This window comes from Symphodus melops (assembly GCF_947650265.1).
Source record: "Symphodus melops genome assembly, chromosome: 4".
Taxonomy (NCBI): Eukaryota; Metazoa; Chordata; class Actinopteri; order Labriformes; family Labridae; genus Symphodus; species Symphodus melops.
Window position 1 is genome coordinate 1719504 of NC_136694.1, and position 11824 is coordinate 1731327.

At 46.5% G+C, this 11824-nt stretch overlaps 1 protein-coding gene across 1 annotated transcript in view; it reads right to left on the minus strand.

The window, feature by feature from the left end:
• The window catches only part of LOC306822705 (semaphorin-3D), an 81703-nt gene that overhangs the window by 38537 nt on the left and 31342 nt on the right, over positions 1–11824 (minus strand). Inside the window, exon 2 of the mRNA XM_079341880.1 lies at positions 4261–4509. Within this exon, the coding sequence (XP_079198006.1) occupies positions 4261–4444 (184 nt within the window). The 5' untranslated portion in view covers positions 4445–4509. The remainder of the gene's footprint in view (positions 1–4260; positions 4510–11824) is intronic.

Below are 11824 nucleotides of genomic sequence, written 5' to 3' on the forward strand. Positions count from 1 at the left end.
TTGGCTGAGCGGCTGTTGTTGGTTGCCAAAGCTGGAAGCGAGGATTCGTAAAAAAAAAGGAAAAAGTGTGTTAAATAGGCTGGAAGTGGACGGCTGACTTTACGGCTGTTTAACGTGTGCGTACAGATTTCTGCTCTGATAATGGAGAACTCCTTCTGTTTGCTCTTATAAACAAATAATTAGACGTTTTTTTGCGTTATCCTCAAACTTTTAAATGCATTAAAGATTCAAACAAAAACAAGAGCTCAGCAGAACTCTGATCGTGTTTTTGAGAGTAACTCTTTGTCTCTTTCACTTAATTGTCACTGGGTTTTAAACCGGCTGTGACAAAAGGTTTGTGTCCTTTTCATAGCGACCAACAGGAGTGTCAGAGGTGACAGGGGAGGAGGTGAGGTCGGAGCGAGAGTCAAACTCTGACTGCAACATTTCAGAACCTAAATGGAAGACGACTCACGGATAAAAAAAGAAGGCGGGGAAAAGAACAGCTTGTCGTGGGAATGCCTGCCGTCACCCAAACGGATGGCATCTTGACGTGGTCAGAAAGTCTGAGGTAGAAAAAGGTAGGAAAGGATCTGGAGACGGCTGCAGTGGTTTGTCTTCCACATGAACAGAGAGCAGAAAGAAGGGAGGGATGAGTGACATGACTGATTTATGTTTTGGACGTTCAGTAAAAGCTGAGGAGGTTTCCAGATGGACAGAAGGTGTGTTTGTTTGAGCTCCTCTCAGGTCTCTCTGCAGTCACAGCTGCTGTTTGAAGAGGAACTCTGGCCTGAGGCAAATATGGAAAGAATGATTGTTATGATCAGAACTTCACTGATGTTTGTATGAAGGATCAGGCTGACCCAGACATGAGACCAGAGTCCTCCGAGAGCGAGACAATACCAAAACACTGAGGGATCAAGACCAAGACATTTAGGGATCAGGACCAAGACCAAGACCATGACATTTAGGGATCAGGACCAAGACCAAGACCACAACATTTAGGGATCAAGACCAAGACCAAGACCAAGACCAGACATTTAGGGATCAAGACCAGACATTTAGGGATCAAGACCAAGACATTTAGGGATCAAGACCAAGACGTTTAGAGACCAAGACCAAGACCAAGACGTTTAGAGATCAAGACCAAGACCGAGACCAAGACGTTTAGGGATCAAGACCAAGACCAAGACGTTGAGGGATCATGACCAAGACCAAGACGTTTAGGGATCAAGACCAAGACCAAGACGTTGAGGGATCATGACCAAGACCAAGACGTTTAGGGATCAAGACCAAGACCAAGACGTTGAGGGATCATGACCAAGACCAAGACGTTTAGGGATCAAAACCAAGACCAAGGCAGAGCGAGGCACAGAAAAGACCAAGATCTTAAATATCACAGTAAACTGGTCATCTTGTGCAGGGAGGATCGTTTTCATTGTCCGTGTGCGAGGCGTTCACAGAGCGTTCAGGAAGTGACAGGAAGAAGATAAGAAGCAGCAAGAATGGAAAGAAGTGAGAAAGAGGTCACTGTGCAGAGAGTGACAGACAGATCTGTGTGTGTGTGTGTGTGTGTGTGTGTGTGTGTGTGTGTGTGTGTGTGTGTGTGTTTCCTGACCTTCGTCTCCATGGTGATATCATAAAGTATGAATGTTCTTGGACATTACAGACGTTACTAAGGAGGAGCGGACTGGCTCAAACCAAAGGGTGTCTCGGTTATAAACTAGCATAAATCTCAGACAGGGATCGGGTGGTGGCGTGGTGGGTGGTGGAGTCTTCGTTTAATAAGGACCATACATCATGACATTTGTTTTTATAAAGAGTGCAGAGTGACATCGAGCAGATGGAAACATTCACTGAAGGAGTCTTGCTACCGGACAGGACGCTTCATCAGCATGACAGAGCGTGGCGTTAACTAAAGCCGACAGATCCTCTCCACAGTCTGAGCCGGCAAACTTCAGAGCTCGACGTGTTCCTGCGGAATTATCATCCGCCCGAAATCCTCCTGGGATACGACCTGGAGAGGGAGCAGATCAAGTGGTGGCGCTATCAATCCAACTTGTTTGCTGATTTCGCCCATAAGACAAACAAACAAGTTGCTGATGAGGACCGCCTGCTGCTTTGGACCCGCCCCCTTTTTGTTTGTCGCTGACGTCAGTGTGTTAGAAGGCCAGGAGGCCTCGTCCTGGACAGCAGAAGCCGGGGTCTCGAGTAGACGGAGCTCCCCCAACCTTTAGCGAGGTGATCTGGATCTACTACCACCCGACGTCCCTGACGCCACCATCGGACTGTGTCGTTCTACACAAGACCACCGCCGGCCTCATTCATGCACGAGCTGCTCCGACGCAGGAATGCAAAGGATTACATCACAAAAAGTAACGTCTCTTATTCTCTTAGAAAAAGCGTCTGGAAACATTTCTGTAACTCTCTGAACTCAGTGAGCAGAAAAACCTTTAAAGTGTGCGCTAACAAGTGAAATAAGTCTGTTCTTAAAGGACCTGAAATCATCACATCAACGGTAACACGAAGTCATCATCTTGTTTTAAACCTTTACGAGCAGCGTGGCGCTCATCAACACAGCATCCGCTCGCATGTTGTGATGTGTTAAACGTCCCTGCTGCTCCCCTCCAGCGTTTTATTGGAGGAAAAGTCTCCTCACACTCCAAGGTTTACGAAGAATCCATGTTGGACTCTCAGCTTCCTCCAGACGGCGTCGAAGGCCGCGCTGCAGAGACGTGACTTCATTGATCTTTACGATAGCGTTATGATGTTCTCTCCAGATCAGACAGTAATACATCCGCGGAGAAAATCACTTCACCGCTGGAAACTTTCACTGGACTTTCCTTCGAATCGTTCGGCCAACATTTCTCTTCCATCGTTTTGACTGGCTGTTTGATTTGGTGTTAACTGATAGGCACCGAACCAACAAGTAAGAGAGGAAGTTAAAGTATGAGAAACACATGTTTTTTGGATCCAATGCTGGACAGACGTTTAGTTCGAGTTTCCACTCATTTTTCAGACCGCTGCTTTCTCTCTCTCTCTCTGCTGTAAAAATCACCAAAAGAACCCGAAAAGCTGAACAATCCAATGAAAAAAAGATCTACACAAAACAAAAGCCCTGCTCATGCTACAGCCATGACGAATGACAGTCATGATTAATGCTGCAGTTTAAATGGGCCGCAGCAAATGTAAATTGAGTGGGTGAAGTTATACAGGCAATAAAAAGTACATTAACCGTAGATGTGAAAATATAAGTCGCTCTGTCTTTTCCCTGTTTCACGCTGTGGAGTTTAAACCCCCCCCCCCGAAGTTTAGACTCTGAGGCCCAAACAGCCTCTGAGGCTCTGAGAGTTCAAACTGAGAACAGGCAACACTCGCTTTCACTCCAACAAATCCAAACAGGAAAGAAGAACGTTGAACTTCAAGCTAAGCTGGTTAACAGTTAATTAACTCCTGTCTAGATGTTAAAGGAGCTGTCTGTAGCTCTGCCCCTAGTGTTTATAATGTGTACTGCAGTCTAAACTCTAATCATCACAGAGAGCTGTCTGGCTCCGCCCCCTCCTCTCACACAGCTCTGCATGTGGTGGACACTGTAGCTTCAGTGTTTAGCCAGCTCTGCATGTGGTGGACACTGTAGCTTCAGTGTTTAGCCAGCTCTGCATGTGGTGGACACTGTAGCTTCAGTGTTTAGCCAGCTCTGCATGTGGTGGACACTGTAGCTTCAGTGTTTAGCCAGCTCTGCATGGGTCTGTAAAGCTTTCTGCGTTCTAACCTCTCTCCATGTTTCATCTCCAACATTGATCCTAGTTTGAGCAGCTTTCTGCTGCTGGAGCTTATTAGAAACATGCAGAGGCTTTTTAGCTCGGGTACAATCACTTCTATCTGAAGCAGTTCCACTGCCCGCTTCCATCGCTGCAACACCTGTTCACCTGATAACTGCTCTCGTATCTGGCAAACCCAGGGGTGTCCAAAACGGCCTTCAAAGCCCCGCCTACCGTCTCTGGTCCAATCAAATCCAGAGCATTCAGGAGCAGAAGTTAACGAGCCAAGAAGAAGGGTTTAAATATCTGAAGCATTCACTACATTTTCAGACCACAAGGATGCGGACGTCGGTAAGAACTCTTTATATGAGGATAGATTTAGTTTGAAAAGTTCACACTGGGACAAGAGAGTTCATCGAAAAAACCGAGGAAGACCATCAAGCTAAATGTTCGGTTCTTTCGTCAGGTTATTTTTTACTCATTTACAGCAGCGTGTTCCTCTCTGGATGTCTTTCCCTACCTGAGTGGGAGAGCTGCAGCCGGGGCCCCGTTTGGCTCCAGGCTCTGACGTCTGGATGAGCGCTGGCGTGCGCGGTCGGCAGACTCAGCAGAGAGACGAGACACACCGACAGAATCTGCAGAAACGTCCCTCCTCCTCCTCCTCTTCCTCCTGCTGCCTGCAGGGCTGCAGCAGAAACAGTCATCTCGTGGTGGATCTTCACTGATGTGGGTCGAAGAACAAGCTGCTCACATCACACTCAGGCTGCAGCTGATTGGAGGAGAACAGGGAGAGAAGGAAAGAGGGGATGAGAGAGAGATATTAAAACAAAGACATATTTTGTACTTGTAGGTAGGAACATAAACTGACGTCCATTATGACAAATGAACAGATGTCCCAGTAAAGGAGCAGGGACACACAGCTTGAAACCGGAACAATCCCTCGCCACCTGAGAGGTCAGCCTCAGAGCTCAAACACACCTGTCAGCACTGCTGGTGACAAAAAGCAAACCTCATCACCTCCGTTAGCCTCAGCTGCTGATCACGCTGCATGCTAACGTTAAGCGTTCGTGGGAGTGTTGTTCAAGCGCACATTTTGACCTGCAGGTGGCGTTGGAAACAGATTCCAATCGATTAAATCAGCAGCCAGAGAAGATGCATTATTACTGGAACTCATAGAGTTTACTCTTAAATGTGAAGATGGTGCATTCAAGTGACGTCAGAAACATCTGGAAAAACTAGTTTTCCATGTTGGCCTGCGTAAGTTAGAAACAACAACTCGACCCGACTTCACGTCGTATTCGTCATCAACGTGGCGGGCAAAGATCTTCATTAATTCATGTGTTGCACATCAGCTTTTGGCTCAGTTACACCTTTACATGGTGTTAGCACACACGTGTGAGGATTTCCCAGCATGCATGAGACTCCAAACACGGGTCACACACTATTGCACAATGTGACGGAGAGAGGGGAGAAAAGAGACGCTTCAAACTTGGAGTGAGAGGGAGAAAGATGTCTGTCATGACTGTAAACCTCTAATTGAATTACTCATATTAAAGGATGATGGATTTGTGATATGGATGTGACGTCACATTTATTCTCCAGGTGGAGTCTGAGAAGCCAAAACAAAGAGACGACTCTCCCACTCTGAGATAACAACGTTAGCGCTCTCCGCTGGGAGCGACGTGTTTCTGGGAGACGTCGGGAAAACGATCATAAATCAAAGTCTAATCCAATCACTGCAGATTTGTTAAAGAAATAAACCGGAGATCATAGCTGCTCAGACTCCCCTCTACACTCGGGACGTGTCCTTAACAGGCGAGCTGACGACGGAGACGTGAAGCTCAAACTGGGTGACTGTGTGAATGTAGGGATGGAGAACACGAGGGCGGGGGGGTGTTTTTGTGTCCAGCTGATCACTTCCTGTGCATCTCTTGATAACGTGTTCTGCATCTCTCTTTTATTCATAGAGGTTTTTTTTCCAGCATTGTGAGGTTGTTGTTTTTCTTGCTTTATTTTCTCTGAATAAAAGTTTAAAGTCACCACAAACAGAAGCTCTGTTCACTTCTCTGTGAATAAAACAAAAAGAGAAGTAAGGGGTTAAAAAAAGTCTTTGTCGTGCAGGATACTTAATCCTTTAACTTTTCCAGAACCATAATATTGTTCCAGTCGGCATGGAAAAAGACAACAGTGGTTTACGAAGCTGACTCGCGGCTCCCAGAAGAACCCAGCACTTTGTCCTATCATAATATATCATCATCCGTGGTGGCGGCCGGCTGGCTTACGTCCTGTCAGCAGGTTTTAAAGAGCTCAACATCCAACATCACAGCGGCTCGGAGACGAATGTAAAGAGCTGCAGCTCCTGTCGACTACGAGGACGACTCCGCCTGGCTGGATCTCTGCAAACATTCAACAACAGCTGAGCTCGTCATTTCCCAAACACCAACTTCAAAAGGACTTCCAAACCTCTGATGCTCCTGAAGGACTTAATCACAGCAGCGTTTAAAGCCCCTTTAATCTGCCACATGCTAGCCTCGGGATGAAGCCCCTTCAAATTAAAAGCATGTCCTTTTATTCCCTGCTGATGACACACGGTCCTCTGTCATTCTCTGAGTTTGTTGTACACACACACACACACACACACACACACACACACACACACACACACACACACACACACACACACACACACACACACACACACACACACACACACACACACACACACACACACACACACACACACACACACACACACACACACACACACACACACACACACACACACACACACACACACACACCTGATGACAATTTATAAAGTCGTTTGTTTTTCTGCAGGAACAGACGTCGGTCAGCCTTCGTCCATTAATACTCTTTAAATTATTATCATTATTATTGTACATTGATCTTAATATATCAAACATAAAGAACGTCAGAAGAAGAAGAGACGATGAAGAGATGTTCTTGTTAACGTTTACAGACATGGTGGCTCCTGATTGGTCCACTGTGAGAGACTTTGAATAAACAACGACCTCGAACCCGTCACTCCGGAGTTTAAAGACAAACACCAGGAGTCAGATAAGGTTTCTTTCTTCTGGCGTGACATCATGAATAACCGCTGTGACCGGTCCAGCGGGTGAAATATGTCCCGGTTTGATACCGTCATATGTTTCACTTCAGCTTTGTTAAATGACCTCTTCACACCCGACAACATGGCGACTGACGAGGAATAAACCGCCACTTCCTGTCTGCTCATCCAACAAACAAAGTGTGTGTGTGTATGTGTCAGCGCGAGAGGAAGGCACTGTGAGGGAAAAAATACATACAGTGGTGTGTGTGTGTGTGTGTGTGTGTGTGTGTGTGTGTGTGTGAGTTTTAAATAAAGCCCTGAAGGAAACCGTCTGTTTATTTCTGCTGCTTTGATTTAAACACAAACAAACACAAACAGGGTCGGACACGCACACATTAACCTGAGACACACGAACACAACAAGGAAAGGCGACAGGATGCAGACACTTTCTGACCCTAAAAATAGTTTGTACTTTGGGCGTGTTTGAGTTCAAGTGCAGGTCTAAAAGGTCAGAGGTCAAGGTTTTGATCATCTAAACACACTTAATGATCATTCATCGAGTGAGACTTCATGAATCTTCAGTTCCACTTCTTTGGTTTCGCTTTGCATCCTTAAAAAAGCAGCGAGGGGGGGGGGGGGAGGGGGGGGGGTCCATGTAAGAGGACTCACGTCGAGGCTTGAAGCCGTCTGGTCAAAGTCTTGGTTTGATATCGAGGACGTTTAGACTGAATCCTGGGATTAATCTGACACGTGACAACTCACACTGACAAGACTTCAGACATCCTTCCTCTAAGAAGTCTCTTTTTTTTTAAAGTGCAAAGGTCATCGTGTGTCTGACCACAGTATGGGCACTAAGTGAGGCTGGATTAGGACGCTTGGTTGTAGCGTAAATCGAACCAATCAGAGAGTCTGCTTTAGAGAGAGTCAGACATACAGGCGATGTTAGTGCATGGTGATCACTTCCTCTCTGCATGAAGAGCCACTGTGAGCACAGGGACAAACTGACGCTGCTTCATGGCGCAGGCTGGCCAACGCCACGTTAGGGCTGATTTAATGTGTGCACAGTGACGGGTGTGAAAATGTCACTATGCGCTGTGTGTGACGCGTTGCAGCAGGTGTGAGAAAAGAAAGATGTTAAAGAGGTAAATGGTTCCCATGGCAATCAGCAGGTTTATCTTTATTTCCTCTTCCTGTAGCACCATGGGGGGGGGGGGGGGGGGGGGGGCACATAAAGAGGTCAGATATCACAATGACCCCTTTAACCCACATGGCTCCTGAAATAGACTCTGAAATGTCAACTCTTTGTGTCCAGCTTCCTCTGTTAGTGCGAGGAGAAGCTTGTTTAAATAACGCATGAATAAAACGTTTAAAATGGACTTCCTCAATATAAAAAAAAATAGAAAATCGTGTCTCAATCTGTGTTTTACAATCTTCAAAAGAATAGAAAGAAATTGTGACTAAACGTTCCAGTTTACAGCTTGATGACGTCCTCGTTCTGCAGCAGAGACTTTGAAGGAGCCTGTAGTGGTTAAAATTGGTTCTGCAGTCTAAACTCTAATCATCACAGAGAGAGAGCTGTCTGGCTCCGCCCCCTCCTCTCTAGAGTGGATGCTCACACAGGTCAGTATGTGGTGGACACTGTAGCTTCAGTGTTTAGCCAGCTCTGCATGTGGTGGACACTGTAGCTTCAGTGTTTAGCCAGCTCTGCATGTGGTGGACACTGTAGCTTCAGTGTTTAGCCAGCTCTGCATGTGGTAGACACTGTAGCTTCAGTGTTTAGCCAGCTCAGCATGTGGTGGACAGTGTAGCTTCAGTGTTTAGCCAGCTCAGCATATGGTGGACACTGTAGCTTCAGTGTTTAGCCAGCTCTGCATGTGGTGGACAGTGTAGCTTCAGTGTTTAGCCAGCTCTGCATGTGGTGCACACTGTAGCTTCAGTGTTTAGCCAGCTCTGCATGGGTCTGTAAAGCTTCTCCATGTTTCAACAGATCGGCGTTACAGGAGCAGATTCATGACGACAGCCAGCGCTGTCTTACACTTTTGACCCCGTCTGTAAAAATCAGAATCTCCAAATACTTGAAATGCTTTCCCTGACCTCCATCTCCCCTCGGAGCGGCGTGGAGAAGAAAACCCTGTTACGTCTAGCTGCTGCTCGAGGGACTCTGAAGTTTTATTGTGTTTACAGGAGGACGAGGTGAAAACGTGGCCGTCCACTCGAGGGAGAGCTGAAAACTCTCACTTTAACAACCAGCTGATTTATGGTTAGAAGACAGCAGGCCTGATTCGATTCCTCCCAGCACGACTGTCTGCATCGTTTGTTTAACGTCTTTAATTTACTCGTCCTCCTCCTCAACGCTCCACGTGTTACCCGAGTACTTCTGTCTCCGTGCCAGCTCCTCCCGTCATCTTCCCTTCTCTCTGAAATGTTTGTATATTTCTCCGTGTCCTTCGTCTGGATGAGGTGACGGCGTTCCAGCGTCTCTCTGCCAGCGCTCTAATCCTCTCCATGATTTAATACGCCCTCTGTTTCCATACATCCCTCCTCACTTATCCCCTCTTGACACCTCATTGTTTTAGCATTAAGTGGAGTCATCTCCCTTCGTTTTATTTCATCTTAATCTCAGGTCACGTCTCTGTCGTTCGCCCTCTTTCATGAAGTGAAAAATGATGAGCCTGTTTCTGAAACGCTCTAAAGTGAAGGACACTGGACGTCCACTCTGTCTGTCCTCTTTTGGTCCCTGACATGAACGGCAGCTGGAGAATATTGGGCTTTTAGTTGATTGTCTGTGTTGTTTTCTTTCCTGCAACTTGAGTTTGATTCGCCTACAAATCACAGCCACGGCCAGCGAGCGACAGAAAGCGCTCTGAGTGTTTGTGTGGAACAGATGAACTCATCTGCCTCCGTAACCAAAACATCTCTGAAGTCAGTTTGTTATCAGTAAGAGTCAACGCCGTCTCAAACACACTTGGACCAAACACTGTTAAACACTCAACATTTAGAAACACATGAAGGACCAATCAATGTGCAGATCTGAACTCAGGGAACGGGCTGCAATTAAAACAGTTTGTAACGTCAGTTAAAAATGTTTTTTTCTTTTTAACGTTTTTAACGCTTCAGGGCTGAAAACGTCTCCTTCAGCTCGTAGCTTGATTTAGACTTCTGCATAGCAACAGGCCTGTTGCCATGGCAATGTTTACAAATAAAAAGTATTTTACAACATCAGACACTAAAAAAATAAAATAAACAACAGTAAAAGTGATTCAGGAAAATGCTACCAAACTTATAAAAAAAAAAAAACTTGAGCCATCATGACATGAAAATGATCCACTGAAAACAGAATCCCTCTTCGGTGCATTCTCACAACATGAAGAAAACAACCACCGTGCACACGTGTAAGAAAGCTGCAGTACACACTCCCGGCCACTAGTGGGCAGTCTGACATCCTGACAAAACAACACATGCATGTGCACACACTCAGATGTGATCATACTCACAAACGTTTGTGAGGACTGACAATGAAACTACAAGACGAGTCCATGTCAAGATGATTCACGCCACTCGACTCTGCTGGACTCAAACATGGATCAAGCTAAAAGTCTCTGTTTACTGAGGACATGCAGATTTCCAGTTGACACAAAGCTGATTTAAAAACTTCACTTTTTCAATCCCCAAAACGCCGTCCCATCGTTCACCTGACAAACTTTAGTTGATCTGTAAGCGTCACGCATGGCCGTCTGTGGACACGTGTTGCAAATTAGCACACGCGCTAAAACATACAAATCAATGCATCTGGTTCGTGACTGCTAAGTCCACATCAAATGAACGTTAAATAAATAAACCATCAGCTGGCAGAGAACAGGTGCACAGCTCGGGCAGAGGTCCCGCCCTGTGAGGCCCCTGGATCTCCCCAGCACCCTGGTACCTGGCTGCACGGCTGTCAACACACTGAAGATCTACGAGTCTGTGTGAGAGAGAGGAGAAATACCAGCACTGAGCGTACGCTCGGGGTCACACAGACAGAGGTGACGTGCTAAAGAAACAATCGCTGATCTTCTCGTTAAAACACAACAGTCCAAACATCAGGAGTTTGGATCATCACGACTCACATCCCGTGATGTCAGTGAGCTCTTGCTCTGTGTGAAAAACAAATGTGTGCAGACGTCACCAGAGAGAATCGATTCAAAGCAGAACCTGCAGCAGGAAATGTTTCCACGTCCACTCGGGGATCGGTCCGGTCTTTCTCATGGTTTCAGGTGAGACGTGTTCTGGCTCTGGTGCAGAAACGTGAAACTTTAGTAGTGCAGGGATGACTGTGAAGACGACAGCATGTTGTGCAACCGGCTTCAGTATCAACAAATATGAATCATTTATGGAGCTTTTCTCTCAGGAGGACGTCACGGCTGAATATTTGATCCAGAGTCAAACAAAAACTTCACATTGATGGATTCAACTCAAAGTTCAGTGTGAGACTCTCAGCTGATGCTGGGCAGCAACCTCCGCTGTTAAAAAAAAAAAAGAAGGAAGGTGCTGAAGTGTAACATCTTGCAGTACCTGGAGTGTCCACTAGAGGCTGTCTGCAGCAGCACAGGAAGTCACATACACACCCATTCAAACAGGATGTTTTTACAGCAGACATGAACATGTTTACAGCCTGCTTCAAAAAACCAAATAGGTGTGATTAGCTCGTGTCTCCATCCACACACACTGTACGGGGGGGGGATGTTTTGATGACTCAGCAGTTTTGATTGGATGAAGGATCAGAGTTATTCACAATAAGGCGTGTAGCTGAGCTGATTGACAGCTGGGCGCCGTGTAACGGTTTGTCAGGAGGCTTAAAACCCGCCTCAGCTCTCAGCCTGTCGTTAGCTTGACTCAAAGTTAGGCTGAGACAGCATTTCCAGCACGGAGACCGCCATCCATGGGACTCCAGCGCCCCCTGCAGGGACACACAGGGGAGTCCAGTGCCCCCCTGCAGGAAGACATGGGGAACTCCAGTGCCCCCTGCAGGGACACA